The 17,953-nt window shown below is 44.8% G+C and overlaps 1 protein-coding gene and 1 long non-coding RNA gene across 2 annotated transcripts; both read right to left on the reverse strand.

Annotated features, from left to right (window-relative positions):
- Positions 1-457: 457 nt before the first annotated feature.
- Positions 458-4,931, reverse strand: LOC135904657 (mitochondrial ubiquitin ligase activator of NFKB 1-like). The gene is made up of 3 exons (XM_065435543.1): positions 3,983-4,931; positions 3,192-3,403; positions 458-1,598 (listed from the first exon to the last, which is right to left on the reverse strand). Exons 1-3 carry the CDS (start codon positions 4,106-4,108, stop codon positions 884-886), a joined length of 1,053 nt encoding a protein of 350 aa, XP_065291615.1. The 5' UTR covers positions 4,109-4,931; the 3' UTR covers positions 458-883.
- Positions 4,932-7,320: 2,389 nt separating this feature from the next.
- On the reverse strand, positions 7,321-9,117 carry LOC135904658 (uncharacterized). The gene is made up of 2 exons (XR_010565180.1): positions 7,706-9,117; positions 7,321-7,636 (listed from the first exon to the last, which is right to left on the reverse strand). It is a non-coding gene; the product is annotated as an uncharacterized lncRNA (long non-coding RNA).
- Positions 9,118-17,953: the final 8,836 nt, after the last annotated feature.

Here is a 17,953-nt window from a genome sequence, read left to right on the forward strand (position 1 = left end):
TGTGAAAAAAAAAAAAAAGCTAGGAGAAATATTTAGGTGCTACAAACATTTACTCTCAGCTAACATCTATACTATATATACAATCATAAAAATTGAATGCAACGTTCCCGCCAGTTCTAGTTTCGTTTACAGGCATGCCGTCAGTTGGCGAATTCTGCTCGCTTGAGGCTCTTAGTTTCATTGTATCGATAGCGCTCAACCTTAGCACTCCGAGTTAGCAGTGCTGTCAGCACATTTTTCAGCGACTTAGCAAAGATTGATCAACACTAACCAAGATGTTAATATGCCAGAATAACGTGTTGCAAGTGCAGGCATTACTCTGGCAAACTGTCCTTATAGACCAAAAGCTTGGGTAGACTTACCCCCACTGCTTCAACCTTTGTATAGCATGCAAAACTTAAATGCTGAAACATTTGACACAATAAGCTGCATAAATAAGTTTACTTCAGTAGTCAAGTGAACTTTACACAAACTTTATTTGTGAATACATCAACATAAAAGCAAATAACTTTTTATTGGTGCTCAGTAGGCAGCCCTTATAACGCACAACAATCTTACCAGTGAATTGGTGACTTCTCACAACATATCTGAAGTATGTCAACTAGTCAAATTGCGAATGAATGCATGACCAAACATTCAAACCTGAAAACAATTATTGCGCATGTAAATAACATAAGAAATTCTGAAATTATATTGAACGTTGTTCTTCGTTATGTGCACATATAGCAACATCTTGCTGAGTACTAATACGTTGTATATTCATTACCACAGGAACGAAATTCTGAGTGTCCATCAATGTTCATGATGTTTATGTGAAAGACAGAACAAAGCTCTCACTGATGACATATTTTCTGCAGAAAGCATATCCACCACTGCACCTTGATTAAGGAAGAAATGCTGCCACACTTCGCTTGATGGGTGAGCGACACATGGGACAGTTCCCAGTAACCATCTCCGAGCAGTCAGTGCACAAGCAAACGTGGCCACATTCCAGGATCATCACTTCGACGGGGTTTGTGCGGCAGATGACGCAACACGGGTTCTCTGAAGGCGAGTCACGGTTCAGTTTTCGTCTTTGCTTCCTTGCTTCTTCACGACGAATTGAGTCCTTCCTTCGCTGGGCCATTGCCTGCCTTGCTTTCCACCATGTGAACACCAGGTAGCATGAAAGGCCTAGAGCTGTACAGCCAAGCACAAAGCTAACCACGCGCAATATGCCGAGTTCTGAGCGAAGCTTTGACACTAGTGCTGGGTGGCTTAGCTGTGTAAGGTAGTAGCAGACGCCATCAGCTGGCGGCATCAGCTTGACGGAACCGTCTTCCATGACTGTCAATGTGCCAAATGCAGTTAAAGTGGAGCCTTCTTCTAGAAGAAACTCCTGTTCTTCAATGCCCTTGGTCTGTTCTCCACGCAGCCAGCCAAAGAAAACACCGCTCAGGCCATCTCGATTTGGGATAAAGTTTTCATAGACGCAGTTTACCGGAATACTTTCACACTCCTGTGGATCCACTACCTCAACCATCACTTTGCTGTGTCGTGACGCAATGGCGAATGGCACGTAGTTGATGATACGATGTATCTCGCGTTGGGTCTGTGACCTGAAGAGGAAACCTCTTTCAGTGAACACGGCAAGCATCAGCAAGCATGAGAGTAGTCAATGCTCTTAGCATTTGTTTGCTGGTTTATCATCTAAATTATATGGTGGAACAGAATGAATAACAATAACACAGTCCTGCTCCTTTCAGAACATCAATGCATGCTAAACAGCTACTTAATTTCTCATCCTCAACCATCACATAAATTCTGCACAGATAGCCAAAAATGGCTAAGTGACCTGTTTATACTGGAAAAATTTGAACTATTTGAAAAGCACAAGAAGCGCAACATATGTAACAATTTTGAGGAAGATCAAAGCATTGACATTCCAACAGTGATTATAGCTAATGTTACATATTAAGTTCAAAAGACTAGATCTTTCCTTAAAAGGACTGACAACCAATTTTCATGGTACCTATTTTTTTTTTAATGTGAGGGAAAGCTTACCAGTCAGAGTGTCTAATCATGACGTGGTAATGCGCAAAATACAATTGAAAATTTTTTGTCAAAAATTTTCGATCTGCAGTGAGGATGTAGCCGTTCGCTGGAAACATGCTGAAAACGGTGATAGGTGACCACAATAGCAATTATACGCCAGCATTAGTGGGTGGCAATGACAAGGGCAACCATAACTGTGAGAAAGTATTATTTTGTTTATCAAGTCGATGTTCGTGTGATTCATGTTTTTCGAAGTGTTGAAGTATTTCTGTAATAATAGTTACGTATTTCCGTGGTTCCCTGCCCAACTGCTTTGGTATTTAACCAGTCAAAGCAAAACCAAAGAGATAGAGAATGAAACAATGTTTTTGCATGTGATATGCAGTTCAGCATGCTGCCTTTGCCATGCGTGCTGTTTTGATTTCCGAATCGTAGAATAAATTGCAAGAGCCTAATAATATAGCAACAGCAATTTTAGGCAATAATAATGTTGTACATAACAACAGCCGACTTACGTACAGTAATCTCATAGACTACATCTGAAGTACCAAGATTTCACCGCCAGGACATGCCACTTACTGGATTTTGTGACTTTCTTTGCCAATTTAAAATTATAATTCCTACTTAAATTGCGAACGGCATGCTGAATTCTATCACTATAAATCATGGTCACTTAATATTTATCAAAGCCTCACAACACATTCTGGGCAGTTGTCAGTCCCTTTAAAATAATCTGCCTTTTGCTCTGCGTCAGGCACTTATGTATTAGAAATATATTGAAAAAGTGGAAAAAAAATTTCATTTCTAATCACATGCTTCGTCCGGGCATGCCACATACCACAATACTTATATAGAATAAAGCACAAACAAGGAAGAAAGAAACCACAATGTGTCTGCACTGTCATACTCACAAGCGACACTGGCATTTCACACAGAATGGAGCATTGAGTTTTCTGAGCTTTGGTGCGCTTATAAACTAGCTACAAGTTAACTACACATATTAAATGAAGACATTCTCATTCATATATAACTGTAGGCATTTCAGTTCGCGAGGGTAGGACATTTATAAGAAAGAAAATGATGCTACAAAGACAAAGCCAGCATTGGAGAGAACCAAAGAACCGAACGGTGTCATTTCACCACGACCACGTACTTACCAGAAGCGGGATACCGGACTCCACTGAATCTTGTGCTCTGTGAGGCAACATTCCTGAATGACTGCCTTAGCACCGCGCATGTGCCTGCTCTTGATCGTTTCTCCAAGGGCCCTGACTTGGCCTCTGATGACGGCGTGCACCGCAGTGGCATTGGGGTATTCTTCGCGCAATTTCGATGCTAAATTATTGTCAACGTCCAATTGACGAGCTGTCTGTAAAAAGACAAAACATAGAAGCAGGTGTAACTCCCACCGCAAACAGCAGGGAAACGACGGCCGAACCAGAGAAAAAACACAGTATCAGTGTTTCGTGTCTCAAACACAACTGTGTCAACAGGTTTGGATTAATCGAACTGCGCTACAGTAAATGAACATACTAGATTAAGTGTGAATTCCGATAGAGAAGTTTAACTATATAAGCCGGTGATCTAACGCTTCGTGAATATGCTGCGATTCAGTCGCTAGTGCCTACCTCAAACACAGCTGTTGATTCTTTCAATATCAGCAATTCATAACATGCATTTTTCTCCTTTCACCTACAACGAAATAATTGTTAGCTTTGTACAGCGCTTAGTCTCTACAAGGTCATTAGCGATCTCAAAGACCTCGGAAGTTCTCAGAGCTCTTTAGGACACGCATTGTTAAATAAAGAGTGTTTTCCACTTTCAGATGGCCTCTTAACCAAAGGGAACTAATTCGTTCGCCCTTCAAGGCACCTCCGATTCGATTGCTGTTGGATTTAGTTTTGAGCGAAGTAACACGCAGCGGGAGGAGCAAACGAAACCTACTCACCTGCACTGCCTCGAAATTCGTCACTTTAGACCGGTACGCCTTGTAGATTACACTGAGCGTGACAAGGTTGACACCAAGACAGACGTTTTCTAACGTTACGTATTGCGTAAGCCAATCGAGTGCCATGGTGATGTTCGGAATCAGAAGCGAATCGTGTCAATTATCGTACACTTCGGCTGTTTATCCTCTTCATTCCCTGCGCACGCCGCACCGATCCAAGAAAATGCGCTAACAAACACACACAAAGAAAAGCAATTCTTCTCATAGTTGCTTGACGGCAGTCTACCAACGCTGAACTTAGTTTTTAAAGGTTCTGTCGAAAGGATGGTCATTGGGCTGGTTGAAACAGGATGATGAAACTGCTGTTATGGACGTGAAGTGTATTTTTGCATTAGCTTATCCATTTCTTGGCCGGCTGCGGCACAATGCGATGATGCGCTAATGGAGTAGCGATAACGAATGCAAATGAAACTGAAACTTTGTTAGACATGCCCAAATACTGTCCGCAGCTCTTTCCACCTCATAGCATTGACACTTATCTCAACGTCTGAACTTCCTCGCGAGTTTTAATACTTCTAGGATATGCGCCGTCAAATAAAAGTAGGAGGTTGTCCACGGTCCACCTGGCCCTCCTAGTGTAAACCAACCTCCTTGGTGCAACCACGCGCAAGGCTCATCGGCATACAAGTGAGAAAGTATCGAGTTTCACCGGCACCGTTTTCTACTTGAAGATCGGTGTTCCGCGACGCACACGTTAGCGAAATGTGCTCGCACCTCATAGCTAACGTAAAGGACGCGTTCTCGATGTGACATATATTATTGTGATCTTTTTACGACGTGGTTTACCTCGGTCGATCGCAGCTTATTATAATTGATAATTGCGAAGCTCACGTACGTGGCACATGAACTTTGGCGAGAACTCCAAACAAACGAATATCCACATTTAAGTTTCTACCAGTGTGCCATACACCCTGCGCTGTATTTCTACAAATGCCCACAGCTACGATCGATGCACAACGCTTTACCACATGGTATGGGCTTGCGCAAGCACACCACTCTTCACACCCATAACACACCCCGTCACACGGCGACGGGAGGCAGCGCTGTCCAGCTCCGACTCGACGGACCAGTTCAAACCGGTCAACCGAGCGAGAAAGGCAGCTAAGACCGTTGGACTCTCGGACTGAGGTGACCACTCACTGCACAGCGGAAGAGCAACGTACGCTCGTGTGCTCTTTTCGATAACGTTTACTCTCTCTCTCTGAGAAAACCCGCAGGCTTGGGGGGGGGGGGGAGGGGAGGCAATTTTATGTAGCACGTGTAGCATTTTCAGGATGGTCTACAATTTTCTCATTGACACTTTTGCTCATACACTATTTTAGAAGTTGATTAATTCATAATAACTAGTTATGTTATTAGGCGAGGTACAAAAAATAGTCTTACTTGCTCCAAACGACTGTGCTGGAATGTATTTCTCTGCGGCTGAAAGCACGCTCCCGCAGGGCGCGCCGAGTCATTGCGCCTGACGCTACTGGGCGCGTTAAGTTAGCGCGCTCCGAACTCCAAAGGAGCACGCTCGAGTGCGCTCGAGTGCGACGCCTTCGGAGCCTAACTTAACGGCCATTTTCGCCGACTGTTTTCGGGTGCGTGCGACTGTTTTCTGTCGAATATTATGTTGCTTCCGCATCCGCTATTGCACTTCGCGCGCTTTTCGAAAATGGCCCCGCCGACCGTACTTTTGCAGTCCTTGAGGTAGCAGCAGCGAATTACGATGCGATGCAAGCTCAAAGCGCGCCAACACGCTGCCGATCTCGCCTGACAGCAGCTTCAGACGCCCGGCAGCGTGGCGGCGAGAGGAACGAGTGGGCAAGGAGAACCGACTTGCATTGGTGGAAAGAGCAGGAAACACGTCATTTTTCCGGAAGCCGTAGCAGGCGCGCGCTCTCACGCACCGTTTCCAGCATAGAGTTACTATACTGACTCTAGAGGACAAGCTACCCATAGGGCCCATGCATTGAAATCGGGAACCGCAAGAGCGCCGCCATGTTGCTACGCGCCGAGGTTGCCAGCTCTTGAGACGCTTGCTAGACTTGGTGACAGTAGTCAGTTTTAATCCGGCAACCGTAGCAGCATGGCGTCTCGCTTGTGGTGTTGTGGTGTGTGCGTGCCGCCGTGTGTTTGGGCTTTATAAGTTGGTTCTTTATTCTGTGTTGCGGGAAGGTGTGGGTCTGGTCCATGTTGGCCGTACAGGTGGCAGTTATGCAACCGAGGGATGATCCTGTTGAAGTTTCCGGCGGTATGCGGTTTTCAGCGGTCACGCCTGATGCAGGAGTGTCACTCGACGAGGTTACGAGCTCGAAGCTTTGGTCAGATTCCTCGTTGGCGTTCCATAATTCTCTTCGCACGGGTGCGGTATGTTGCAAAACCCGCTTTCGCGATCTATCGTCGCGACGATAGATCGGGTTTATTTTATTATTATAAGTACTGATCCAGCAGAACGGTACGTAGGTTGGGGCCGCCGAGGCAGGTGTGTGCCAGGGAGTGTTCGCACGGACAGCTCCCCTGGCACGCACAGCAGTGCCTCGCAAGGTCGAGATACTTTAAAGGCACCTGCGCCCATGATCTTTCTTTTGCCTCGGTGCAGTGAACACGAGTAACGAGAATAATATGGAGGGCATCCGGTGCAGTCGCGAATGCGTCATGACAAATGTAGCTCGCGTCGCCTGGCGTGTGTAGTTAGAGTTGGTTGTATGAACTTTATGCATAATACGCTTTGTTACACCTTAACGAAATGGGTCTAGAGGACGGTGTTGGTACATTTTTGTGTACCGCCCTAATCCTATACCCCCCACTACAAGCACACACAGATACCCCCTTTTTTATGTGTACATACAATTTCTTGCCATGACGGATCATAGCCTCCTTTATTTTTGAAAAATAGAGGAGGCTATGGACGAATTGACCAGTTCAAGTTGTCAACTTGCCTGTAACTGTCATAGGAATCACTGTAATAAACACAATTCCACGATCGGATTGTTTACTTTTATTTTTTGTTGTAACACTGAGGACTACATAGAACCTTATTTTGTATATGTGAGAGAAGTATGTGGATATCACGAGCTTAAGCCAATGTGCGATACACAGACAAAGCAGCTGCTACAACATGAACTGCATTGAGGGCCACACCACACATGCATAATTAAAGGTGCAAAATATAGGGGGAAGCTTCAAAATATGCTCTGTAGCACATCAAAGTATAACGTATATTGTATGTGTACAATAAATGTTCAAAAATACAATGCATCAATGTCCCATTTGCCTTCAAGTTTATTATCAAGTTCAAGTTTACTGAAGTTTATTATGAGCATATGTACAACAGGAATCTACTGACACACCCGCAGTCAAGGTGGCTGTTCGAGGTGTGAATGTCGACACCAGTGTCACTGCTTCTTGCCTCTGACCTGCACGTGCCTCCGCGGCATCTTTGTGCACAAGTGTGCTGGCGTGGCGAGGCGTAGGAGTCATCCGAGAGAAAGAGTATCGTTTACATGGAGAAGTGGCTCCTCACATTGCCTGTCGCTTTTCCTCAAATGTTTCCTTGGCGACTAGGGTGACACCTGCAGTCAAGGTGGCTGTTCGGGGTGTGCTGGCGGCCTGAACAAAAGAAAAAGAAAGAAAGAAAGATGAATGTCGATGCCAGTGCTATTGCTTCTTGCCTCTTACCTGCATTTGCGTCCACGGCCTCTTGGCTTGCGGAGTCTGTATGAGGGAGCTGCTGTGGCTAGGCGTAGGCATTGTCTAAACAAAAGGAAAGGCCATTCAAATGGGTAATTATGGAAATAAATTCAGTTATACCTGCTTCTTGCACTCTTCTTGCCTAAAAGTTTTCAAACATAGTGTCCAGTACACACCAGCACTTTGACTGCTTCTGCTTTTTACCTGGAGGTGTTGCTGCGAGATCCTTAGTATGGCTGCGTGCAGCGTTGTAACACTTGGTGGAGGCATTTGAAGTGGTAGTCAAAAATATAAAGAATCATCCTTGTCTGCACGAATGCTTTCAATTTCCAAATGCAGTGGTAACTATCACTATTAGTGCAAGGCCCCCCACATCTATGCGACAAGTGCCATAGCTCGAAACTGAATTTTTCCTTTAGTGTTTCACAAGGCGTCTGATATGTCCACAGTAGATGTGATGTGTTTGTTTTTATTTATCCCAGTGTGGAGAGAGCATGATTAAATTGTTTTTTTATTTTTGCGTGTCTTGTTTTTTGGTTTATTTCTGAATTTATCAAGCAGCAGTCTCATGATGCTAAAGTGACTTATGTAATGGAAATCAGCTTTTGTTTTGCAGAAAAAACAACGCATTTCCTGACCCATTGTTTGACATCCCCTCACTCGCATAATTTTGCAGAGTATTCTACCTATATTGACTTGCTTGACCTCCACTAAAGAGTCTTGCATTTTCAAATACGACTCTTTCCTTAAGATCATTCGACACAATTCTCATAATTTCTGTACCTTGGGCTTCTGATACTCTGCATTCACCATTTTTGCTTGTTTCTGACTAGAAATGTCTTGTTTAATTTAGAGCTTAAATTTTACCTTTGGAACACACGGAAGGGCTTGCCATTGCATATCTGCATAAAAGGGAAACATGTTTCATTAAACATTTGCAAAATCCAAGTGAAGATTGATGAATGCAGCTTGCAGTGTGATATGACTGAATGAGCCATAAGAGTAACTCATCTCACTTGGTAAATTAAAGCACCTATTAGTGTGATGTACTACAAGATACCTTACACTAACGTGGTGGGTTCTCTTGCTTAAACAGCAAAATAATCGGTGCGCGAGAAAAAAATTATTTTTGCATGCCCCTTGTACACACTGATTTAAGGAAAATAAGCTGGAGCTGTCCACATGATGTACTTATTTTACCTGCGAGCTAGTATGGTCAACAAAAAATGTGTCCCAGCTGCTTAGTGAAGCTAAACATTTCGACAGAATTGCCTGTCTGGTTGGGAAATTGATTAGAACTTGAGACTGACTCCAACCAAATAACTGAATTTTATTAGCCCGACGTTTCGGAGCCCATTCGGCTCCTTCTTCAGGGGGTTGTTCTTCGGGGGGTGGCGGTGTGCCGCTTTTAAAGCGTCTTTTTTGAAGAAAGGAGGGGGGGAAACACGGGAGTTGGGGAGACACTCCACAGACGGAAAGGTGGGGGGGAACAAAAGGAAAGGGGGGTTTGTGTTGTTGACCGCTTCCAAGGTGCTGCGATGACCGGTGCTGGGTGGAGTGCTCACGAGGGTGCCCTTGATGGGCCGCGGGGGGGGGGGGGGGGTGAGGTTACAGGGTCGCGCCGACGTTCTGTGTTGGTGAAACGAGCGGGAGTCTATCTGGCTGTGCGTCCTTTTCTTCTGTTCGTCATGTCGCCAAGGCCATGGACATAGACCGAGGGTAGGTTGCCCTTCACACGGTTTATGTTATTCTCCGTATTCTGAATGTGCCATGACTCCAGTAGTAGTCTCTTTCGCCAGTTCGTTTCTGTTTGAAGGATTTGTTTCCTTGAAAGCAATTTTGTGGTCGGCGACTTCAGAGTGTTCAGCGACGGCGCTGCGAATACGGTTGAATGTCCTGACGTCGTTCTCGTGTTGTCTGATCCTTTCTGCTTAGTGGTATTCGGGATTATGTCAGTATTGCATATGTGTCTGTTGTCTAAAATAATTGAATTTCGAAAATGCTCGCAGGGATCTGATGTGCATATCTGCAGTTTAAGGATACATGTAAAAGGCTCGGCATCAAGTGCGAGTGAACGGTCCCACAGGCCCGGAGTCGATCATGCAGATAGATTCGCTGCCCACATTTTTTGCAAGAAAAAATATGCCACGTGGAATGGCATGCAAGGAAGTGTTGAAGATATTGCACAGTGAATAAAACGCCTACGCTATTAATATGTGGGTTGATGTACTCGTTATGCAAAACGGAGGTGAGGCGTGCAGACAGGAGTAGAGTATTTACAAGCAACCAACACGAGCACCGCCCACTTCTCTACTCTTGTGTCCTGTCTGCACGCCTCACCTCTGTTTTGCATAATGAATCCTTACCAACTAGCTCAGCTTTCTGTCGTTCTAAGTCTCGATGCACTCGATTTCATACGCATTAGGCACTCTTGATTACTTCGTGGCACAGAGATACTCGGCATCGGGCTGTTTTTCTGCTGTGGCCTTTGTAGAAGCATGATTGTTCAAAGTGCAACAATTAAACAGATTCTTTGAGTTGATTGTGGCTTCGCCATTACAATTCCGGTGTGCTGGTCCGCCTGTCCAGCAATTTCCTACTCAAGGGAAACCTGCAAATAAAAACACCACTCCGCATGCAGAAAAATGCTCTACTGTGACGCTTCTCAAACGATTGTGATGCACCACAAGAGCTGCCTACTCGCGTGATATTCTCAACAAGGAGATACATTCGTTTACTTACATGTGAAGGTATATGCCAGACCACTTCGGGGCTTCGGTGGCACATAAGGCACGAGTGCTATGACGAGTGTGCCATAGGGTCCGATGTCGACGCGCGATCGCATGTCAAACCTAAACGAAACTACTACGCATCCAAAAAACAGATTCGAAACCGAAATTCGTGTCATCCTTTATTGCATGAATGCGTACATCGTGATTTACATAAGTCGCGGACTTAGCAATCGCTTTCTGTATACCTAATATTAACGTATCACCTTCATAAAGCCATCAGGTATGCGTTTTTAGATGACAAAGCATAAGGTGACCTGTACTTGTTTTTAGCCCTTTCAATAGTAATTGCGCTGGCCACATTGACCAGTAGCAACAGGGCGGCGCCCTAGAGGTTCCCACTTTTCCGGCCCAGCTTTTCCTCTAGAGTTGTTCTACTAACTCTATGGTTTCCAGGATGGTGCGCGTAGAGCGCGCTCCGCAATCACGCACCGGAAGTCGCTTTTTAGCCGTTAAGCTTAAAAGAGCGCGCTCTGCTGGCTAGAGCGCGCTCGAGCGCCTTAACTTAACGCACCCACTAACTCTATGGCCTGACGCATGTATGGAACCACGTGTCACTGACGTCACGCTGGTTCTACTGTTCTGCTTAAACGGCTGTGGAAATAAAGAAGGGGCTCTTTCCCCTTGCTGGCGTTTTGGACTACAGTCGTCTCCTGTCTTTCGTCGATCACGCACTTATAGCGGCGGCGCTGATACGACAGCGACGGCAAGCAACATTACCTTGGTTCTCTCCAGCTACGTTACACTTGCATATTTTTTCATTTTTGCACATGTTACGTGGGATGGGACACATGGCAATCACACATGTAAGAGCAGATACATTTCGTACGCGTCTGCATGGAAGCAAATTGGGCAATTCAATTATTGAAGACCTTCCCCCTGGAAAAAGGATATTCGATTAATGAAATTTTTCGAAGTTAATGCTATCACTGCCTATAAAAAAATATACGAAGTGCGGTGCGGTTTGTTCTAGAGAAACAAGATGGCGCTTCCGGCGGCGTGCCGCTAAAGCCCCTTGATATTATGGAAAGTAGAGATTACAACGAAGGCGCCAAATAAAACAACGGCAGAAGGAAGGAGACACGAGACAACCACGTAGGCGCACGAACAACTTAACGTTTTATTTCTTGACATAGGAATAAATACCTGCTGTCAAGGATCAAAACAACAAGAAGATCATCATCAGCTGTTTTGAACAGAGCTGATGATCAACTGACAAGGGAGATATTGGAAGCGCTTGAGATCAAAAAGCGTGGTGATGATTGCATCATTAAGCCTCAGTTTCCCTTTCGACAAAGGAACTGGCGTATCTTGGGAGCGGCACTTACAAGTTGTTCTGTATTGTGGTTTCCTTGTGCGATGCAGATGACGGCCCTATTTCTTCTTGTTGTTTTGATCCTTGACAGCAGGTATTTATTCCTGTGTCAAGAAACAAAACGCTCAGTTGTTAGCGCGGCTACGTGGTTGTCTCGTGTCTCCTTCCTTCGTCCGTTGTTTTATTTGGCGCCTTCGTTGCAATCATGCATAACCAACTCGCCCACCATCACGTGGTCAGGGAAAGTAGAAACACTCTCCTCCGCGCGGCGCTTTCCTCCTCAATTCTCCTCACGCGCCAGCTCCGCGAACGCTGCGCACGGCACGCTCTTTCTTCTTGGCTCCCGGGCACGGGCCGTAGTATTCGATGGAGGCGCATGATTTCGGAACGGTTGCGCGTCCCAGCGTGGCAGAAAATTTTGAAAAATGGTGATAACAGCATCGGGAATGCGGAAGGCAACGTTTATGAGAAGGTCGTTTTCTTCCGAAAGTTGTATGAATGGGGCATACTGACGTGAAAGGAGCTTTGAGGCGAGTTCTATACTCCACACATTTTTTTCTGCCACGTGATAAGATGATTTACTTCGTGCATCTGATCTAGTACTGCTTGTGGCACATATCCCTCTGTTTGTCTTTTTTTTTCTGGGCGCGCATGTGAACCGCAGGTATTATATTCAGCGTGCCTTCATATAATGAATTAGTCGCGATTGCATCGTCCACCAATGTGTTTTTTTTTTTATCAATGTGAAAATAGCTGTGGGAAAGTAGCTATGTAGCTCAATGTGAAACTGAATAGGACGGTTGTGCAATTTCAGTGCGAGCAAGCATGCACGATCATGCGAACACCCCCTGCAGATTGCCTGTATCCGTGAGAAAACCAAATAATAATCGTCACCCACTCATGCGTTCGTAGCGGCCCAATTCAAAGCAAATTAAAGAACTGAAAAATGCAGAAACTCCACTGAAGTTGTCTATGTATGCGTAAGCATATACCCCCAAATTTTATTTGGCCCACTCAACCCCAACCCCTTGCGTGCAGCAAGGGGTTGGCGTTGGGTTTTCTAGGTAAGTGTTTAGTATAATACGTTATTTTTCATCTCTTTGACTCTTCCCCCTGTAATTTCCGTTGTTTTTCGGTAAGACATAAACGTCCCTTCTAACGACATCCGACTCTTGGCAGATCCCAGCACAGTCGGTACGCGCCATCAGTATATTATTCAATGTAAAAACAAGCATGTACAACGTACAGATAGTGAAACAGGGAGAGATCGTAGGCTGGCAACTGCCACCGAGAGGGGCGCAACGCCTGCCTGCTCTTCAGAAAGGAGGAAATGTAGAAAAAAGAAGCTGAAGATACGGAGACGAAGAGTAAAGAAGAAAAAAAAAGCAGAATGACGGACTCCGAAGACTATAAAGTAAAGAGACGACAAATAATTGAGTCCGCCAGTATAGGATCACAAATGACACGCAGAAACAACAAAAAATACTACAAATAAAGCGCAAGTCGCACCAATTACAAGATAACACAAAAAATACAATAAATTTGAATACGGTTTCATCCCTCGCAATGAAAGAAAGATCATCTGCAAAAGGAAGGCCAAGTGAAGAAGTCTCTAGTAGGAAAGCAAGCAGAGCGCGATGATCCTGGTCACGTCGAGAAGCACAACGACTCGGATACGTGCAAGAAACCGATGCAGCGCATAAACCGAATCAGCCTTCTTGAAGTATAGTTCACGTTTACTTTACCCCTAACATGCACGAAGCGAACGAGCGTGCGTTGCAGCCGAGCCAGCCGGAGCGAGCCGACAGCGAGGGCCGTCCTGGCCCTGACGTCAGTCGCGAGACGGCGCCATCCCGATTTCTCGACGCTTTAAACTGGAAGGAAGCCGAAGAGAAAATTCCTATGCGCACAGCCACAGGGCTAGGCGAGGTCCCCGTTAGGCTGATTATTGAACTGGGACCAAAAAGTAAGGAAGCTCTGTTCGAAACAGTAGAAAACACTTGGAAGAGTACCAGACACAGCGCGACAAAGTAGAATTAATTCAATTTATAAAGGTAAGGCGGAGAAAGGTAGAATTCACTCACATTGACCGTTGACCACATTGAAATCGACAATATACAGGTTAGCAATGCAGGCAGTTGGATTCAGAATAGTTAGGCGACTGTATGATACTTATTTGTCCTTATTCAGTGCATCGAAATATACAGAGTAGAAAGGAGACCGTTATATGTGGCCTTTTTAGACATTACAGGAGCGTGTGATAAAGTAGACCGCAACGTTTTGTGGGATATTCTGGAAGCGGAAGGCTTGGGCGACGATGGTATACACTTCTTGAGAGAGATTTACCAGCAAAATACCGTTTGCGTTGAATGAGAAGGGATGAGGAGCGAGGAGAAAGTTGGTATAAATAAGAGACTGAGGCAAGGGTGTCCATTGTCCCACTGCTGTTTATGATGTACATGGAAGAGGGAAGTAATATCGAGTTTAATATCTCATACAAACAGGTGGGTACAGTAGTAGATGAGCAGCTTCCAGGTTTATCTTATGCGGACGACATTGTGTTGCAAGCTAACAAGCAAAGTGATATGCAACGACTGGCTAATATCAGTGGACAGGAAGGCGAGAATGTAGGTCTGGAATTTAGTGTTAAAAAATCAGTTGTTATGATATTCAATAAAAACAGTGAACAGACAATGTCAATGCAAGGCCAGGAAATACCTCGCGTGAAAGAATATAAATACCTTGGTATATGGATAAACGAAAGCAATAGATATATGGAAACATAGGAAAACACAATAACAACAATGGGGAATAGAAATGCGGTCATAATGAAACACAGAGCTCTATGGGGATACAATAGGTACGATATGCTCCGGGGTATGTGGAAAAGTGTAATCGTTCCAGTACTTACATTTGGAAATATGGTTGTTTGCTTGAAATCAGGGGTACAATCAGGACTCCACGACCACCAAAGGTCAGTCAGACGCTTCGCATTGGGTGCTAGACTACAAATGCGGCTGTGTAGAGGGATATGGGCTGGACAAGTTTTAAAGTGCTGGAAGCTCACAGTAACATTGATTACAAAGAACGACTGAGGAATGAAGAAAGTAAATGGGCTGGGAGGGTGGTTAGGTATTTGTACAGGAAAAACATTGATTCACAATGGAGTGATGGAACTATATAGGAAGCTCACCATCAAGTATGCGTCCTGTATGGTGAGCAACACGGCAACAAAGAACGTTAAGCGGGAAGTAAGAGAGGCTGGGATAATCTCATGGGTGGCGGCAATGGAAAAGAAACCTGCTTTCAGTAACTACTTAGGAGGAAAAAAACGAAATCAGGAAAGAAACAATTTACGATAACTCAAAGGGAAGCTCTTACTTTTCGAAGAGAGATCAGGATGCCTTAGAACACGCACCTATAAGGCGAGATATAAGAATGAAGAAGAAGCATGTGCTTGCTGCGGCAAAGCTAGGGAAACAATGGAGCATGTTTTATTAGAATGTGAAGATGTCTGCACAGCGGTCGATTTAGGCACGTCTGGCCTCCTTGAAGCCCTTGGGTTCAGCGAGAGTAGGGGGAAAGTAAACATGTCCGCAATAGAGATTAGTAATCTCTATAATAGGGAAACGACAAATGGAGGCGTAAAAAAATAATGTTCACAATAGGGGCTCAGAAAGTTTGGTCATGGGAATTCATCGTAGTTTTATTTTTTTCCTTTTCTTTTTTCTTTCTTAACATAGGTAGGGCATTAGACAATATAATAACACTAGCTTGGTGACGCAACCCACCACCCCGTTCTAAAGGGGACGCTCATAGCATCTACCCATCCATCCAACCGCTAATAGGTGGTGTTTAAAACACGTCGTCTATGACTTATTTCCGCTTCCCAGAGTGGCTTCCACCGCATTCGACCAGCAAAATCGTAGCCTTTGAGATCCGCAATAATATCCAGAGGGCACCACCTCATGAAACGTGGTAGAGTTGCTGTCTATGATACCAAAGGTAGCCTTCTGTGACATAAGCAGTAACTCGAAAGGGCGGATTTGGACACCACCTAAAGCAACAACAGGAACAAAATGATTGCGAACGCGGAACCACCCGCAGTGAACCATAGGCTCTCGTGCATGGCCTTCGAGACTGGGCGACCAGCTCATTCTTCGTGTCGTCCGACCAGCGAGAGCATGTCCCTTGCACTGCATAGCAATTGGGAAGGCACCGTAAACGTATAAGCGGGTAAAAAAAATCGACACTTGGGCAACTTGTACTGGTTCAACAGCAAGACGGCAAAGACAGAAAGCTGGAAAGACACAAAATAGCACTGAACTCGCAACTAACTTTATTAGAAAGCATACACAGACTTAAGTACTACCAAGGCTGAAGCACGAGGTGGTGGGATCGAATCCCGGCCACGGCGGCCGCATTTCTATGGGGGCGAAAGGCGAAAACACCCGTGTACTTAGATTTAGGTGCACGTTAAAGAACCCCAGGTGGTCCAAATGTTCGGGGTCCCCCACTACGGCGTGCCTCATAACTAAATCGTGGTTTTAGCACGTAAATCCCCATAATCTATTTTTTTAGGTACCCCCCCTCCCTTTCTCCTTTCGATGGTATTATCGGTGCACAGGGAAACAGCAAAAACCTGTAATCTAATGCTATACTATGAAGCGGTCTAAAAATGCAAATTCACTGCCTTTCGAAAGCCTCATAATTCAAAACCGACAGCAGTGGGAGACCCTGCTGCTCAGCTCAGACCAACGAGATCAGTCTTGGCCGCCTAGCTAGTCTAAGAAACCGCTGACTCCCCGGGGGATCTCGGACATCTGCTAGGCGGAGGGAGGCTGTGTGCCCTCATGATTGCTGGAAATAATAAAAGTTGACTCTCTCTCTCTCACTGTCATTGCAAAGTTAATGAAGGCATGCTTACACAGCGTATTCTTTTTTTCCTGGTATTTTTCCATCGTAGTCTGATATACGGAAAGAGTTGTGGCGTCTTCACAGATTCTTCATAGCACACCCATGCTCAGGGCAATGCCGCGCGACATGTGAGTACAGTATAATGTACAGGCATAAACCGGTTTGGGCGATACAGACAGGATATCGGAAGCTGGTAAACAACGCTCATTCTACAATGCACAGATGGGGACGTGTGCTTAATGGTGTAGCCTTTTTTAGTAACAGTGGAGACAGCCTGTGCCAAATTCCTAACAATCTTTTCGCAAATTTTCCTTACCTTGTTAGGTGCAGAAAAAAAATGAGCCTCTACGTCAAACCTGAATGCTACATTCCTGAGGCTGTGTGATAGTTCATGTATATATGGAATTACACCTACTCTTTTCTTCTTTTCAGCAGGCTCTGAATTGCTTATTCTTGTATGCGCTCCTAATTTTACACCCTTAACAAGCTTCTGCACGGTTCACCCGGATAGCGTCCTCCCGAAAACCTACCGCTCTCAAACGCTCTAGTTACATTAAAAAACTCTCAGAAGTCTGGAGAAAACAAGATTTCCAAAGTGCGGACAGGAGCACCGAAAATGCAATGCCATTTTTTACCACCTCTGAATGTGTTGAATGTAAATTTAAAAAAAAACTATGACCTTGGGCAATATATCCAGCACACATGCTTAACAGTTAGTTTAAGCCTCGTATCTAAAAAAAAAATTGCAGCTCGTTCTTATCTGGCAGTTCATGTGTGACTTCTAACCTTGAGCCACATTTGTGGAACACTTGAACTACGTTATCAACTGTTTGTTGGAAATGAGCTTTATTCACAAAGACCAGAAAATCAACATATCACAGTACTTTGATCGTTTGGTCGTCTAGGTTACTTTTTATGCTTCTGTCAACCCTGCATATAGGAAAATGTTAGTTGGTACTGGAGAGCAACTCGGGAGCCAGTGCAAATGCCAGATTTTTGTCGGAATAAATTTCCCTTCCATTTAACGAAAGTTGAAGCTAAGTAAAAAGAGAGAATCTCGAGAAAACTACTAGCAGATACACCACTAATGCTAGAAAATACAAGCAAGGTGGCAGTACTTATGTTTGTGTACGCTTTCCAATAAAGTTAGTTGCGAGTTCAGCGCTGTCCTGTGCCTTTCCTGCTTTCGGTCTTTGTCGTCTTGAGCTGCCCCTT

Source organism: Dermacentor albipictus, chromosome 2 (genome assembly GCF_038994185.2).
Source record: "Dermacentor albipictus isolate Rhodes 1998 colony chromosome 2, USDA_Dalb.pri_finalv2, whole genome shotgun sequence".
NCBI classification, from domain to species: domain Eukaryota; kingdom Metazoa; phylum Arthropoda; class Arachnida; order Ixodida; family Ixodidae; genus Dermacentor; species Dermacentor albipictus.

Excerpts from the sequence above, each read along its gene's own strand:
- LOC135904657 (XM_065435543.1), bottom strand. The coding sequence starts at position 4,108 with ATGGCACTCGATTGGCTTACGCAATACGTAACGTTAGAAAACGTCTGT. Across the intron at positions 3,404-3,982 it reads CGAATTTCGAGGCAGTGCAG|ACAGCTCGTCAATTGGACGT; the intron begins GTGAGTAGGTTT and ends GTCTTTTTACAG. Across the intron at positions 1,599-3,191 it reads AGTCCGGTATCCCGCTTCTG|GTCACAGACCCAACGCGAGA; the intron begins GTAAGTACGTGG and ends TTTCCTCTTCAG.